At 35.6% G+C, this 18546-nt stretch overlaps 1 protein-coding gene across 3 annotated transcripts in view; it reads right to left on the bottom strand.

Annotated features, from left to right (window-relative positions):
• The window catches only part of SRFBP1 (serum response factor binding protein 1), a 60804-nt gene that overhangs the window by 6172 nt on the left and 36086 nt on the right, over positions 1–18546 (bottom strand). For all 3 annotated transcript variants that reach the window (XM_055298937.2, XM_063612954.1, XM_055298938.2), the window contains 2 exons: positions 1591–1672; positions 141–849 (listed from right to left, as the gene is read on the bottom strand). In XM_055298937.2, coding sequence (XP_055154912.1) covers positions 141–849; positions 1591–1672 — 791 coding nt within the window. The remainder of the gene's footprint in view (positions 1–140; positions 850–1590; positions 1673–18546) is intronic.

Below are 18546 nucleotides of genomic sequence, written 5' to 3'. Positions count from 1 at the left end.
AACCTTGGAGAGGGCCATGTCTAAAAACAGGATGGGTTGTACAAACTAGAATTATAGTCTTTTCATGTATGGACAAGTAGATATTTCTAGCTTTTTAAAAAAGAGCTAATGATTATTTTAGAATAGAAAAAGAATCTTACCTTCTAGAGCTTTTAGATCCAGATAAAGAGTGGAAAAATGCCGATTCTAACTTTCTGGTTTCTGTACTTGGCTTGGTTTTGTCATTTCTTGTATCCCCATGAGTTTCACCTTGATCTTCTTTAAGAAACACTTTTTCGAGTGGTTTTTGTTCCTTAACTGAAGAATGACAACTTTCCTTCTTTCGTGTCTGTCTGACTTTCCCAATGAAGAAGTCGTCACCACTATCACTATCTTCAGACATGGAAGACTGCTTGTAAAACCTTTCTTCTGTGCTATCATCAAAATATTCCTTCTCCTCTTCACATAATTCTCCACCATCACTGTTACCAGAGAGTGAGCTATCAGATCCTTTGTTTTTTTTGGTTTGACTTAGTGTTTTCAGTTTTGGGTCAGCAGGTGTCTTCTGGGACTCAAGGGAAATTACAGAATCCTTTTCTGAAGGCTTTGATGGAGAATTTGCAACAGTCACTGCTTTAGGTCCATGTTCCATCTTGGCTATTTTTTCCTTTGAATTATGTATTGGTTTCTTCGCCAATATTTTGGTTTCTTTGACTTTTTGCTCACTGATGATAGTTCCTTCATGCTGTAAATTACTTCCATTATCATTTGAATACAAAGTATTCTTAGAATGATTGTCCTCTGAAGCATTCTTTGATGACTCAACTTCAACAACATTTTGTCTTGCTTCTTTAAAGGCTTGGACAGCAGCTGCAAGAGAAACAGTGCATGACTCATTTTAGCACTGAAACATAAAACATGACTGTTTTAGAAAAGTATTTTAAAAAATTATTTGAAAAGATTTAAGAGGGCAGTTGGAATTGATATTAAATACATATACTCAGTCTGAATTCACAAAGAAATCTTTTGACTTCTTAAAAACCAAACATATGATATGCTCAGACGTATTCATTTTAAATTGTGAAAATGAAAAGAAAATCTTTTCTTCCTGTCTTGGAGTTACGAAGAACAGTAAAAACATCACAGAATACAAATAAAAGGAAACGAAAACTTTAATTTATATAATAATAATGCATTGAGTATTATAAATTGTGCTTTCAGACATAAAATTCAGTATCGTGACAAAAACATTTCATTTTATAAATACATTTTATAATAAACATATAAAAAATTATGTTCCTAAGTGGCAAAACCAAAAGTAATGAGTTATGTCAAAATTTTAAACACTATTCAACTTTATTTCTATATATTATATATAAAAAGATATATATTACATATTATATGTTCATATATTAGAATCTATTAAACAATACAGATTTGGTTTTTCTTCAGAGATCACACTTTCTGTATTTTCAGACACCTTCCACGTTGGTAAATATTTGAAAGAAACGTATTTATAACAGAACCTCAAGAGTTAAAATAAGTCAACAGCCATTATCCAAATTCTACAAATGCATTAAGTACATGGCTTAAAAGTCATTTAATTCATACCTTTTAGCACATCTATCTTTTTCTTCAGAAGAGGATGTACTGCTAGTCTGGCAATTGCTCTTTCAGTTGCAGTAGAATCTGGCTGCAAATTTAAAAATATAATAAATGTATGGGAATGAAATAAAAATGACACTACTGAAAGTGAATAAAATCTAACATAGTCGTTAAAATTAGAATTGGAGAATACAACTAGTTAATATTCTCCTTAGATAAGTTATCTGCATAATCAATACATGCTAAAGACAAAGATCATCCTGACAAAAATATTACTACCTTTGAATGATTAAAATTATCACTTAATCATTAATAAATATTCTTTGGATACTTAATGTTCCCAGAATTGTGATAAGCACCATGTGTAACATTAAAAAAAGAACATAGTTTTTACTATCAAAGAGCTTAAACGATCTAATTAAGGAGACTAAATATCAAAGAATCAAATAACATATTAGTGCTAAACTGGGTGAGACTACTGTGATACTTGAAGTCCCATTTAACAGAGACCTAGAAATTATCTAATGCTCTATATTTCTATCTTAAATGTCTATTATCACTGACACGTTCTCAGGGCCTAGACTGAATGGGAACAATATACACAATATTCAATATATTTATAAATTTGGAAAAATCATAATGCCAGCTAATGACTTGAAATGCCATATGAAGGCTGACAACATCTAAATTTTGACCTCCAGCTCCAACCTGAGCTCTAAGCTGATACATCAAACCACCTAACTTGACATCTATTTGACATTGTCAAAACAGAATTCTTTAATTTTTCCTCACAAATCTGCTTCTCCTGTAGCTTTTCCATCTTATTGTATGTAATTTCCATTGTTCTGGTTGCTTAGGCCTAAAACTCTAAGGATTCTTTCCCACTATTTCTCTTTCCCTCAAAACTCACAATACACCCTGTGGTTCCAAATGTAAAATATATCCAGAACCAGTCACTTCTCACCATTTCTATTCTTACTACCTTTGACTAAATCACCAACACCTCTCACCTGGACCAACATACTGCAAAGCAGAGACTTTGTTTGCCTCATTGCTGTAGATTCAGTGCCTAGAATAGTGACTGGTAACAATAGTAGGCACCCAATATACATTTAATAAAGCAAGTGAATAAACTTCACTAGTGTGTGAAAGTAAAACAACCAGTTTCAAATGTCTTTATCCTAAATTTACCCTTCATTGTGAATAGTCAAATATAAGGTGTTTCCAACCCAGTATTATAAATGTACGAATACCAAAATGAAAACAAGATGATGGCAGTATGCAAGCTATTCTGTTTGTAGGATTTATCTGAGTAATGTCACTCAAAGAATAATTTATTTAAATTACACCTGGTGCAAATCCTGTGCCAGGACCACCTGCTATTTAATTACCTTGTGTACTAGGTTGAATCATGTCCCCTCAAAATTTACATCCACCTGGAAACTCAGAATGTGAACTTATTTGGAAACAAAGTCTTTGCAGATTAAATTATGTGGAATCACAGTGGATCAAGGTGGTCCTAAGTCCAGTATGACTGGTTTCCTTATAAGAAGAAGAATATTTAGATATAGGGGCACAGAGAGACACAGTAAAGACAAGTGAACACTAAGGGCAAAGACTGGAGTTATCCTGGCATCAGCCACCAGTAGCTGAAAGACGCAGGAAAGTTTCCCCTCTGGAGCTTTCAGAGAAAGCATGGCCTCACTGACACCTTAATTTCAAGCTTTCACCCTCCTCAACTGTGAGAAAATAAATTTACTTTGTTGTTGTTGTTGTTGAGACGGAGTCTCACTCTGTCACCCAGGCTGGAGTTGCAGTAGCGTGATCTCGGCTTACTGCAACCTCCACCTCCCGGGTTCAAGCGATACTCCTGTCTCAGCCTCCCGAGTAGCTGGGATTACAGGCACCCGCCACCACGCTCGGCTAATTTTTGTATTTTTAGTAGAGACGGGGTTTCACCACGTTGGCCAGGCTGGTGTCGAACTCCTGACCTTGTGATCAGCCCGCCTTGGCCTCCCAAAGTGCTGGGATTACAGGTGTGAGCCACTGCGCCCGGCCAATTTACGTAGTTTTAAACCACTCAATTTGTGATACTTTGTTATGGCAGTCTTAGGAAACTGATACGCGTCATTCTGACTATTAGACACAGCTTCTGTTCAACCTTTTCCAAGAAATGTCGTCTACTTATGGACAATTCATTTAAGTACAGGGCAAAGTGAACCCGTTTCTTCAATCTGCTGCTGAGTTTCCTGATACAATAGAGGAAAGATAGAAGAGAATTTAGGAAGGAAGCCTATTGCTAGTATCCTGAGTCACTTAGTGACAAGCTAAGCTGCTGAAGCCATAGGTCAAACGTGCTTGCTTGAGTATTAAAAGCTAGAATATAGAAACCCCAATGAAAAACATGATTTTTCAGGCTAAGAAGACTGAAAACAATATATGAAAATAGTCACATTAGTATACTGGGACCTACAAGATTTCAGATAATAAAACAAGTCACCAAATAATAAACTAAAAAGAAAAGATGCACAGATCACAATGGTTTCAGACTTTAATTCTGGAAGTCAAACTACAGAGCAGCTAATGCTTCTAAAATTATGAAGGAAAAGAATTTCCAACCTAGGGAAGAAGAAAAATAATTCCACACATGCAAAGTTTTTTCAAAAAAATTTACATCCCTTGTACGTTTCTGTCCAAGAAGCTACTGGCTCCCCTAAAATGAGGAAGGATACAAATAAGAATGGCATAGGAGAAAAGAAACAGAAGACCCAGGCAGAAGGAACTTCCCAGGGTGATGGTGACAGGAGACTTAGGTTTGGGATACTTGGTGTGTTGAATATCTGGAGAGGACATGTCAATAGCAGATGGAGAGTTTGGTGTTACACTACAGATAAGACAGAAAACTAACAAAACCTATCACAAACCTATCACAAAACAGAAATATTATGCAGAAAAGTAATAATAACTCAGTACCTGATGCACAGTCACAATAATATAATCACTAAATGTTCATCTAATCTGATTCAAGTATATAAGGAGGATGGAGGGGATAAGGAGGGATATCAGGAGATGAGTATATGAGGAGGATGGAGGGGATATATGACTTAGAGCCTGAAGGAGAAAAGAGATCTAAATCCTTACCTACCACAACATAAAGTTAATAGCTAGTACTTAAAATGAAAAAGCTAATACAGTACATAAACATCTTACTGTAGGAGTAAACTCTGTACGAACTAACTGCAATTGAAGCAGGAAAGGAATAATAGAGTACTGCCATTTTTATAAAAAAATTCTTGTAGAAGTATTTGATTTTCAAAACCAGGAATAGGCAAACTGGCCCATGGGGGCTGTTCCAGCCGGCTGCTGGAACTTTCTTTTATTTAATAAAGTTTTATGGAACACAGCCAAAGTCATTCATTTATATACTGCCTATGTCTGCACTCATGACACAATGGCAAAGCGAAGTAGTTGTGACAGAAGCTGTGTGTCTTACACAGGCATTCATTTCAGGTCTTTCATACAGAAAAAGTGTGATGCCTGCTCTAAATTATATGCAAGTAGAATCCTTGGTGGGGCAGAACTAAAAAATCAGGAAGAAAGAAAAAAGTGTGTAGTAGGCCCGTGATGTTTAAAAATTTAATTTAAAATAAAAATACTACCATGACAGACTTCTGTTGCCAAATTAAAGCAACAGATTACAGCAATAAGTGTGCTTCCAGATTGGTAACACAATTTGAGATTCTGGCTTGGTAGAAACAATTTGGTATTCAATGAAGAAGCAGTATATTTTAATCCTCAGGATTAATTACAGAAGGTTTGTATGTAAAAACAATGACAACAAAAATGACTAATCCTGAGAAACGTATTCCCCAGGAAACTGCCCTTCAGGTTATAGGAAAAAAGAAGATATTCCAGGAGCAGCTTTTTACCTTTTACTGCTTCTTTCAGCATGTTTACCCCTTATAGTTTCTAAAAATCCACTTCAAAGGTAATTCCCAATATATGAACAGATGTAAAACAGACATAAGAAATTCTGGGAATCCTAACCAGATTTTGATTAAAATGTATTCAAACAATTGTTCAAAAACACATCTACTGCTGTTTCCAAATCCCTGCTTTGACAACTTGCTAAAATCTTTGCTGAACTGGGTATTTCTTTCCAGAGTTAGCTATATCTTCCCATCTTAGTTACAACAAGTTTTAGAAGAGCAGTGGTAATACTTGCATGTCTAGTGTTGACTCTGGGGTAAATGATATTTTGTTAAGAATCATTTTATCATTAATTTATTTAGCAAAGCTGTTTCTCTGCCCTGGAAGATATCCCAGACTAACTCTGATTTAGTAATCCGATTTCAGTGAACTTCATTTTTTTTTGAAAGGCTCTAGAAAAAGATTTAAATTCTTTAATTATGTACAAATCTCACGAATGAAGATTTTTTTAATTATTTTTTTTTTCTAATGTCTTCTTCTATAACTGTGTTTTTATGTTGCAATCTTTGTGGTACACTTATTTGTGGAAGAATATCAAGTTTATAAAAAATGAGACTGATTCGAAAAGGGCCACCGTGTTGCATAATCCCCGGAGAGTCACTCACATTTCAGTTGTCAAACTGGAGCTCTGTAGCCATATTGTAGCAGCAGTGAGTCAAAGGGGAACATAAAAGTTTGGGTCTACAGGGTATGTAGGTATATAAAATGAGTAGTTATGTAGAATTATGTATACTACAGCTTTAGGTTCTGTAATTATATGCAATTTGTGTTTCTGAATAACAGTTAATTCTATCAGCTGATAAAATACGTTATAAATATATAAATATTGTTATAAAACTAAGATATATTTTCTATTTTATTTTAATTGACAATAATTTTATATACTTATAGAGTACAAAGTGATATTGACACATGCATACATTGTAGAATGATCAAATCAGAGTAATTAGCATATCTATCACTTTAAACATTTATCATTTCTTTGTGATGAAAACATTTAAGATCCTCTCTTTTGGCTATTTTGAAATATATCGTTAACTGTAGTCACCTTGCTGTGCTACAGAGCACCAGAACTTGGTCCTTCTTTCTAACTGTAACTTTCTATCTGTTGACCGATTCTCCCTTTTCCAGTTTGTACTACTCCTGCCCCCAGCCTCTGGTAACGACCATTCTACTCTCTATTTCTATGAGTTTGACATTTTTAGATTCCACATACAAGTGAGATCTACCAAATTTGACTTCCATTAGCAATATATTAAAGTATGTTTTTCTAGGCAGTTTTCCCATGCAGAATGTTAGCAGACTTTTTGTTCTTTGTAATCCTGAACTAAAAACAGTAAGTCATTATAACGTTATTTTTTTTCCATTATGTTACTAAACCACTTGCATGTCCCTTTCTATAAACATCGGTTCATAAATCTTGCTTTGTTCTTTTTCTGCTGGTTTGCTCATCATAAGTAATCTTCATATATTTAGAAAATTAGCTGTGTCCTTTCACATGTATTTGCAATGTTAGTATTTTCTAAAATCTTTTTTTGGAAAATTTTCTGGGTGAGAAATTTAAAATTTTCATGAGTCAAACTTTCATGACTTCTTAGTTGAATTTTTTAACAAAAATGTCTTTGAAGTATGTGCTGTATCTACTTTGTACCATAATTTTATGGTGTATATACATTTGAAAATGTACTCGGTGCTTCTAATTTTTAAATGAAATTTTGATAAAGTTGCCTCCCCAATACCATGGCCAAACATCTTAGAGAATGAACTACTTGTTAAATTGAAATATGAAAAATGTTAGAGTTAAGAATACTTAACAAAATATATTTAAAAATTACAATATAGACATAGTGAGTGCATGACACAGTGAAGTGTTGGGGCAAAATAAATGTAAACACTTGGAGGATGAGCTTTGTCATTTTTATGTGATGCCATAACAACTTTGAAGAGGGACTAAAATGCAACATCAGGACGTTTGATCTGGAAGATCTCTTTATTACACAAATGAGAAGGAACAAGAGTCAGAAGTGGTAAGTAACCTGACTAAAGTCACAAAACTAGGGAGAAGGCAACACTAGTTGAAATGCAAAAACTCCTAGAAATTTAAACCTCTAACTTTTGCTAAACAAGAATCTTTGCAGAGGGTGAGTTCACAACTGATAATGAGGATATTACCAATCACTTCCTAGAAGTGTATCTGAATTGTCAGCCTCAAAGAAAAAGGCACAAGTTATGTTCAAGTACTAATTAGAATACTGTTATTATAACACTTTAAGAAATCATAATAATTAGAATTGAGGCTTTCATTGAATTAAAAATTATTTAATCAAGGCATTCCTAAACATCAGAATGTATTGTAGGAGAGACATATATCTCCTTAGCATATATCTGGTCCTTCAGTATTCCTTATATTTAGCTGCCAGCTATTTTTAACTAATTTGTATTTCGTTTTGATGACATGTTAGTAATTTGCAAATCTCAGTTGCTTGCAATTATGGGAGTAGAAAAAATATTCTAATGGGAAAAAACTGTGCAAATGAAAAACTTATTAACATACACATTAGTTATACATTTCATAAATACTAAATTTAGTTTTCCATTCTTAAAGACCAATGAAAATATTACACATGTACTTGAAATGTTTGTTTTAAAGAAAGTCTTTGACATACCAATTTAGTAAATTATAGCAATTATTTAAAGATTTTTATTCTTCCTAAGAGAAAGTCAAATTTAATATTTTTAGCTTTTAATTTTATTCCTAATTTTCATTTTAAATCTTTAATTTTATTCTTAAGAATTTTATTCTTAGAAAATCCTACATTTAACTTTTAAAATTCAAATTTCAACAAGATCTAAAGGGGAAATGGACCAAAGATTTTATCAATCAATTAGACTAACCTTCTAGGCTTGATTTCAAGATTACCTAGCCAAATAGGAACAAGCTAGAACTCAAAATCTGTTTTCTGAATTCAGTCTAGTATTCTCAACAAGTTTTCAACTCTCAGATAACTTTCACATTTCATGACCCAACTCCAGATGTTTTTTACACTATAAATTGCGTAAAGCTCCCTTCATGTGTTTTTGAAAAGAAATGAAATATAAGCATTAGAAAAGAAAGCTGGTGAAGCAGATGGGCTCAGGTTTATTCCCTTGGCAGTGTTTTGGGTCTCTGTTGCACTGAGATAATATTTGCATCTTGCTTATTGCATTGGGATAATATTTGCACCTTGCTTACTGCACTGGGTTAGTGTAGAAACTCACAAGAATGAGTAAACAGACTCTTTCCCTCCTCATTTCTCTCTTGCCCATCTTCCTTCCTCACTTAACTTTTTCCCTCTTTATATTTACTGAACTCTTATTATGACGTGAAGACACTGTCTTACACATGAGGACACACAGATCAACTTCTGAAGCTCACAATGTTGCTCTAATTTAAAAGGCTAAGACAAATGTACAAATAACTAATACAAGGCAGAATGGATAGGCTTCATAGGTGAGATAGAAAATGGAGATTTATAGAGGGAATAAAAATACACTGATGCATCTTAAATAAATTTATTTTGAAGCTTAAAAGGCTATTAAGTAATCTCAATGCACAAATAGTTTCTACACCTGCATGAAAAAGTCTTCCCAATATCGGGAGGTATGAAGGAAACCACAGCTTTCCTTATTTAAAGTTGACATAATGTTTGCCATGGAAAATTCTCTGGAAACTGTGGTTTTCATGTACCTCTAGTTTCTTCCATTCCAAATACATTAAATAAAAAAGGGAAAACACCTTACCTTTTAATGAAAAATTTTTATTTGGGTATTTATTGTAAACAGAAAAGCATTTGGATGTATCTCAGAATGTAAATAACCCAAAAATGAAAAAGATCTCTTCTTTGAAATGCTACCTAAAATAAAGTGACTAAACTGGTGGAGGTAGAATGCTAGTAGCAGTACTTTGAATATCAGATGGACTTAATTTCAATTATAGATTTTATCTGATGACATAATCCCACATATTAATATTTGTACTTATCAAAAACATTTAGTAAAATAATAGCAAACAGTCCATTTGGCTGTATCATGAGAATTGTGGCTAACTAAACATGGATATTTAGGTGGTGATGAAAAAAGTCTCAATTATATTATCAAATATAAACTCAACTAAGATTTTTAAAATAAATGCTAAAAATAGACAAATGAAATCTTTTGCATAGGAAGGAAAAAGAATTCCCTGAAAGAATACTCTCCAATATTCTGTCTACTGTATGTTCCTGTCTTTGAAGACATTTAATAAAAACACTGAAAACTGGTCATATATAAACACAGTTTTTTTGTGAAAAATAAAATTTTATGGGAAATTTAATTTGATACACACACATACATACACACAGAATGTTATATGTGAACATTACTGTGAGGGAAGGAACATAAGTGTAAGTGATAAAGCCAGTCATTTAATCATTCAAGCTAACCATTTATCAACCAACTGGAGGCAGTAATAGCTTTGTAGTAGGGTTATCTGCAGCTATTATTTCTTTTCTGCATGAAAAGGGAGAGGACATAATCACTGCTCTATTTCCCCTAAGCCACTGGGTCTACTTTTAAGTGATAGTGATGCTTATCTTCAATTAAAACTTACATTAAATACCAATTACAGCCTTGTTTGGTTCCTATTTCCAGCAGTGGATCAATTTCTAAATGTATTTGGTCCCAGAGCACCATATGTATATGTCCTATAGTCAACTAAGGAAGAACAAACACATAAAAGTAGGACAAAACAACAAGAGCAAAAAGGAAAACTATATAGAACTCCATGTACTTATAACAAATTCGAGGCAAGCAGAAGCCAAAAATGAGCCTTCCTCTAATTTGCCCTTTTAACACTGGAAACCCATAGAGAGTTAATAATATGACAGAAGGAAATGAATGCTGGAGAAAATCGAAAGTGTAGAAATTAATTTAAAAAAAATTTTCAGTAGTGATGTGACACAACTGAATCAAACAGTGCTTATACTTATGACTATTTTATGGGTCTTTGGATCTTACAGTTTGGTACTGGTGGCAGAGTTAGTGGGAAGGGAAGGTTAAAGGGGAAGATGGAGTTGAGTGCCAAAAAAGAAGCATAGAACAGCTAAACAGATCAGGATGGGATGTTCCACTATGGCACTAGTTTCTAAAAGAAAAATGGAAAAGATTGAGGGCATATAGAAAGCAAAAATTCCAAAGACAAACTTGGCCCAGAATATTTTCCCTTGAGAGATTATGGGAATTATCCTTGCCATTACTGCAGAACATGAACCACTTTCATCAACTTGACTTGCTTGCAAGAATAGTACATAGACAAGAAATAGGTAAGGTAATCCTTTCAGGACCATGCTCATCTACATAATACAAAGAGATACACATACACAGGACAGTCATTTTAACTATTGGTGGCCACCCTACTCGGAAAACTTACCAAGAACTATGCATGAATCTATCCTTCTACCCATCTGAAGAATGGAATACTTCCTGTGAGCTTTAAAATATCACATCTTTATCTGTTTCTTTTCCAGCTTCCAGTTTCAAAAAGAACTTAAAAGATCACAGATATAACATATAGTAAGAAAATACCAAATAAAAGTAGGCAGAAAACATGAAAACGGGGGAAAAGAAAGAGAAAATATTATCATAATGGAAGAGACTAATTAAAATGAGGAAATTGTATCCATCAAAAGATGCTATTAACAAAGTAAAAGGAAGCCAAATAATAAAGGCAGCTATTTCCAACCTGACAAAGAGCTCACTCCAAAATATCTAAAGAACTCGTATCATTAAGAAAACAAACCAATTAAATATTTTTTAAAAAGATAAAACCAGGCGCTACACAAAAGTGGATATGCAAATGACCAAACAAACTGATGACATGTCAATGGAAAAATGCAAATTAAATTTAGGTATAATACATACACTAGGATGTCTAAAATGAAAAAGACTAGCAATACAACTTTAATTAGAACTCTCATATACTGAAGGTCGGAGTATACATTAGTGCATCTACTTTGGAAAACCAGCGTATCTCCTAAATTGAACATATGTGTGATACTGTTACAGAATAAGAAATAATAAAGGTGAAAGGAACATATTTTAATATTTTATTTTTGGTCCTAGTTTCTGAAATACGCCATATTCCATAACCAAGTAACTCCACTTTCAGGTATATGCCCCAAAAGAAATGTGTAACAATGTTCATAGGGATAGATGTCAGCAAGATGGCAGAACAGGACTCTCTAGGGCTCATACCTGCACAGAAACATCAATTTGAATGACTATCTACACAAAAAAAATACCTTTATAAGAGCTAATGAAACCAGATGAGAGATTACAGCACCTAGATATAGCACAGAAATAAGAAAAAAGGAAAAACAACAACAAGAAAAACACATTGAAGATAGTAGGAAGGACAGTTTTACACTACTCAAATTACCCCTTCCCCAACCCCAGGCAGTAAACCGTGGAGAGAAATAGTTTCCATGTGGCGATGGAAGGGAGAGGTGAGCACTATACTTTGCCTGGGAACCCAAAACACAACCTACTCCAGTAAAACCAGCACCAGGAAGGCCATCACAGGCCCAGACTTCAGGCTGGTAACCAAGGACTGAGACTCCAGGCCAACCCCAGTGCTAGGTTGAATGCCGCAGTCCCAGGCTCCAGGCCTACACAGCAAATTGTGTCTCTCGGTTGTCCCAAGACAGGCCAACATCAGTGGCCCCAGGTTCTGAACTGCCCTCAGCTGAGGATGATCCCCACGGCCCCAAGCTTCGGGCCAGCCCTAGGCTTCAGGGCAGCCCAGTATCAGGCCAGCACTTGTGGTCTCAGCATTTATGTCAGCCCCTGTCAGACCTGTCAGGTCCCAGGCTCCAGGCTGGTACATTCAGATTAAGCCTTCAAGTCTGCCTTGGCACCAGGCAGGATCCTACAAACCCCAGGGTCCAGGTCTGCCTCACTGGCTTCAGGATACTGACCCCAGTACTGAGGTGGCTCTTATAACTCTAGGCTCCAAGCCCACCCAAGCATCAGGCCAGGCCCTGTGACTGAGGACACAGGCCTACGCAGCACTAAGTCTGCCCCTGTGGCCACAGGTTTCAGACCTGCCCCAAGATCAGGTTGGCACCCTTGGACACAAACACCAGGCAGGCACGTGCAGAGAGAGGCTCCAGACCTGCCCGTGCCAGGGTGAGTCCCCAAGGCCCCACATTCCAGGTTGGCCTCTGATGCCCCATCCTCCAGCAGACCTAGGGTCCAGGTCTGTCCCAGAAAACTCCCACTGGACCAGCCAACACAGACCCAGGGTGCAGGACCACTCCTGTCTACACATGTCCCAGGCCTGCCCCTGAGGCTGTAGGATACAGGCCAGCTTTTGTGGACCTAGCCTCTAAACCAGCACTTGCACACCAGCTTCTAGGCTGGCACCAACAGACAGAGGCTCCAGGCTGGTCTCCATGGCCCCAGGATCCAGACCAGTCCCAGTAGCTCCAGACACCATGCCAGCACCAGCAATATTAAGTTTAGACCAGCACTGTGGACCTAGGCTCCATGCTGGCCTTGATACCCAGCCATCCCCCATGGTCCTAGGCTCTAGAGGATTCAGAGTCCAGGCCTACTCCAGTAGACCCAGGGTCCAGGTCCATCTCAGCATTCATCATTGCCAGGCTGAATGCCATGGACTGAGGCCCCAAGACCACCCGTGTAGACTGTGTCTCCAGCCCAGCCCTTATTGATCCAGTCTTCAGGCCCTATCACATGAACCCAGATGCCAGGCCAGCCCATATGGTGACCTGGTCACCAGGCCGGCATGCCCAAGGATTCCAGCAGCAAGCCTGCCCTCAAATCACGCCAGACACTCTGCCCAAAATCTCTGGATGCACTGACTGGAGAATGGTTCTCCCAGACAAAGCGAGTATGCAAACACTAGAATAAGTCCCTACTTCTGTAAATACGCAAAAATCAACATAAGGCAACAAGAGACAGAAAAAACCTAAGAGATACAACACGACAAAAATAACAGAATAATATCCTAGTAGCTGACCCCAAATAAATGAAGATATAGAACAGAAGGACAAAGAATTCAAATATTCAAATAATTATTTTCAGAAAGCTTACGGAACTTCAAAATACATACAGAAACAAATTAATAATATAAAGAAAACAATAAAATACCAAAATGAGAAAATTAACAGAATGACTAAAATTACATATACGAAAAATTTAAATTCTGGAGGTGAAAAATACACTGAAATAAAAAGTTAATGGAGAACATCAACAGCAGAACTGATCAAACAGAAGAATCTGTGAACATGAAGATAGGTTATGTAAAAATATACAGTCAGAAGAGAAATTAGAAAAAAGAATGAAAAGGAATGAATTAAATTTATGAGATTTACGGAACAGCATCAAAAGAACAAATGTTTGAATTACAGGAGTTTGTGAAGAGGAAGAGAAAAACAAAGGGGTAGAATGCTTACATAAAGAAATAATATAAGAAAAAATTTCAAATTTGAGGAAAGACATAAATACCCAGGTACAGGAAGGTCAAAGGTCTCCAGTGAGATTCAATCCAAAGAAGACTACACTCAGACACACAATCAAACTGTCAGAAATCAAGAACAAAGACAGCATCTTGAAAGTAGAAAGAGAAAAGAAGCAAATAACATGTAAGAGTGTTCCAATAAGACTAGCAGCAAATTTCTCAGTAAAGGCCTACCTCATAAGCCAGGAGAGAGTGGGATGATATATTCAAAGTGTTGATGAAAAAAAAATGCCAGTGAAGAATATTGTACTTGGCAAAGTTGTCTTTCAGAAAAGAAGAGAAATAAAAGCATTCCCAGACAAAAGCTGAGAGAGTTCATTACCACCAGACCTGTCTTACAAGAAGAAATGATAAAGGGAGCTCTTTGAGTTGAAAGAAAAGAACACTAATTTTAACACTAAAATATATGATAAAACTCACTGCTGAAAGTAAGTACGTAGTCAAATTTAGAATCTCCTAATACTCTAAACGGGGGTGTGCAAATCACTTGTATCTTTAATATGAAGATCAGACGACAAAAACTATTAAAATATTGTTAGCTACAACAGTTTGTTAAAGAATACACATGTAAATTATAACACCTAAACGCAGGAGAAGGAGGAATAAAAGTATACAGTTTTTAAATATGATCAAAGTAGCCACTAGGGAAAATCATTTAATGAGAAACACAGCAAGAGAGAAAAGAAAGGAACAAAGGAGCTACAAAACAGCCAGAAAACAATTAACAAAATGGCAGCCGTAAGTCCATATGCAGAAATAATTACCTTGAATGTCAACAGATTAAATTCTCCAATCATAACACATAGTGGCTGAATGAATTTAAAAAGCAAAAAACAAAAACAAAAATAAGACCCAACCATATGCCGCCTATAAGAGACTTATTTTATCTGTAACGACTCATAGACTAAAAGTGAAGAAATGAAGCAAGATATTCCATGCAAATGGAAATTAAAAGACAGTAGGAGTAACTATACTCAGTTAAAAAAGACAAAATCAAAAACTGTACAATGAGACAAGCAAGGGTCATTATATAAATAAAGGTGTCAATTCATCAGACGGATATAACACTTGTAAATATATAAGCATCCTGTATCAGAGGACCCAAATATATAAAGCAAATATTAACGGAGCTGAAGGAAGAGACAGATTGTAATACAATAATAATAGAGGACTTCAATACTCCCCTTTCAGCAATGCACATGTCATCGAGGCAGAAAATCAATAAGGAAACATCAGATTAATGGTATACCTTAGACTGTATAAACCCAATAGACAGCTACAGAACATTTCATCCAGCAGCAACAGAATACTTCTCAAGAACACAACGAACATTCTCCCAAACAGATGATATGCTGGGCCACAAAATTAGGCCTAACACATTTAAGAAAACAGAAAACATATTAAGTGTCTTTTCTGACCACAGTGATATAAAACTAAAAATCAATAACAGAAGGAGTTTTTGAAAAATTCACACATATGTGAAAATTAAACATCATGCTCCTGTACAACTGAGTCAAAGAAGAAACTGAAGAGAAAATTAAAAAGTATCCTGAGACAAATGAAAACGCAAACACAACATACTAAAACTTATGAGACACAGCAAAAACAGTTCTAAGAGAGAAGTTCATAGCAATAAATGCCTACATCAAAAGAGATCTCAAATAAATAACTTAAAGTTACACCTCAAAGAATTAGAAAAATAAGAACAAACTAAACACAAAGTGAGCAGAAGAAAATAAAGATTAGAGCAGAAACAGATGAGAGAGACATGAGAAAAACAAGAGGAGATCAACAAAATCAAGAGTTGGTTTTTGAAGATATGAAACTATAAACCTATACAGCTAGACTACAAAATTGAGAAGACTCAAATAAATAAAATGAGAAATGAAAGAGGAAATATTACAACTGATAACCACAGAAACACCAGTGATACAGACCAAAAGAACAGAATAGAGATACCAGAAATAAATCCACGCATTTATGGCCAACTGATTTTCATCAAAGCTGCCAAGAACACACAATAAGGAAAGGACAGTCTGCTCAATAAACAATACTGGGACAACTGGAAATCCACATGAAAAAAAAATTAGACCACTATGTCATACACATACCTCAACTATACCATACACAAACCTCAACTCAAAATGGATTAAAGGCCAAAACGTAAGACTGGAAACTGTAAAACTGCTAGATGAAAACATAAGATATACGCAAACCATACATCTGGTAAGAGTCTAATATCACTGATATTAAAGGAACCCAAGAAACTCACTAGCAAATTAGCCGGCCATGGTGGCGCATGACTATAGTCCCAGCTACACTTGCTACACCAGAACTTGCACACCAGCCTCTAGGCTGGCATCTCCCACCTTGGGAGGCTGAGGTGGAAGGATTGCTTGAACTCGGGAGGTGGAGGTGGCAGTGAGCCGAGATCCTACCACTGCACTCCAGTGTGGGTGACAGAGCGAGACACTGTCTCAAATAAAACATAGAAAAAAACAAAAGGAAACTCACTAGCAAGTAAACAACCCAATTAAAAATGGGCAAAGGACCTAAACAGACATTTCCCAAAAGGACACATTCAAATGGCCAACAGATATATAAAAAATGTTCAATATCACTAATCATTAGGGAAATACAAATTAAAACCGTAATGAGATATCACCTCTAACCCATAAGAATGGCTATTACAAAAAAGCCTAAAGATAACAAGTAATGGAGAGGATGTAGAGAAAAGGGAATCCTTGTACATTGTTGGATGGCAATGTAAATTAATACCACCATTATGAGGAATAGTATGGAGGTTCTAAAACAAAATGAAAAACAGAACTACCATAAGATTCAGCAATCCCATTACTGGGTATGGGTATATATCCAAAGGAAAGGAAATCAGTATGCTAATGACATATATGGCAAAAAAACATTATTATATTTTGACATCTCAAAAAATAAAAACAAATATATTGTGCCATATTTTGATTTAATTAGCACTATTCTTTTCAATGTGTCATTATTTTGTCTCAGTAAGACCTAAGCACAAATTTAAAACCATTTTAGTGATAACATTTTTCTTCTCTCTCTCTCTTTTTTTTTTTTTTTCTGAGACACGCTTGAGTGCAGTGGCATGATCACAGCTCACTACAGCCTCGACCTTCCAGGCTCATGTGGTTCTCCCAGTGTAGCCTCCTGAGTAGTTGAGACTACAGCTGTGTGTCACCATGCCCAGCTTATTTTTTGGATGTTTTTGTAGAGATGGGGTTTAACCAAGTTGCCCAGGCTAGTCTTGAACTTCTGGGCTCAAGCGATCCACCTGTCTCAGCCTCCCAAAGCACTGGGACTACAGGGTGAGCGCCATGCCCAGCCTTTCTCCTCTTTATGAATGAATTATATAGAATAAAAATACTCACTGCAAAACTGCACTCATAACTTTGGTGTTGCTTTTCTGACAAGGACAGCTTTTCTTGCCATAAAACGCCTTAAAATTTAACATGACTAACATCAATTAATTGCAGAGAAATGAGTGAGAGTCTACATAAATGTAGCATCAGAGTGCTTTTTTTCTTAAGGCTGGGAAAAAACCTTAACATCATTCAGTTCAAAGAACTTTTTAATCTTTGGATTTTCCCTGAAAAATATTCTCAACACTTTGAGACTCTAATAGTCAACAATTTCTCACATCTCACATAATTACAACAATTTCTCACATAATTCTCAATATTCTCAATATTCACAATATTCTCAACATTTGAAACTCTAATATTCGACAATTTCTCACATCTCACATAATTACTGCCATGAACTACTAATGACGCCAGTGGACTGATGATTCCTCCTTAGGAATGACGGAGAGGAAGAAAAGTAAAAACTATGCAGTATCTGTTCCAAACATCCTTTCACAATACGTAATTCCAAATCTCAATCTAATCAGGACCTCAAATAAAATCATTGGTAAGAATTTAGTTTTTGAAGTTATACTATATTTAAAAATTCAAAAAGAGTAAGCCTATTACATGGATTCCACAGCAATCCTGAAGAAAAGTAAACATAGGAAAATCCAGTATTTGTCATAATTAATGATGAAAATCAGATTATGCAGAAGAATGAAGAAGAATGAAATCCAGATCAAAACCCTGCTATGTTAATGAAACCTTCAGAAGACATGGATTTACATTACTGTTTAGTTAACTTGCTGATTGTATTAACCTGGACAAACTAATCTCCATGGTCTCTAGTTTCCTACTTTATATAACGGGGATGTAATTCTCTCCCAATCAAAACTCCTCCACTAGAGTTGCGAATATTAAAAATTAAATGTGATTGTATCTAACACACATTGGTGTGATTGTATCTAACACACATTCAGTGCTTAGTGAAAACTATAAGCACTGAATATATGTTGTATTTAATAAATAATT

Source organism: Symphalangus syndactylus, chromosome 11 (genome assembly GCF_028878055.3).
Source record: "Symphalangus syndactylus isolate Jambi chromosome 11, NHGRI_mSymSyn1-v2.1_pri, whole genome shotgun sequence".
Lineage (NCBI taxonomy): Eukaryota > Metazoa > Chordata > Mammalia > Primates > Hylobatidae > Symphalangus > Symphalangus syndactylus.
Note: the sequence above shows the minus strand (reverse complement) of the source record. Positions and strands in the feature narration are given on the sequence as shown.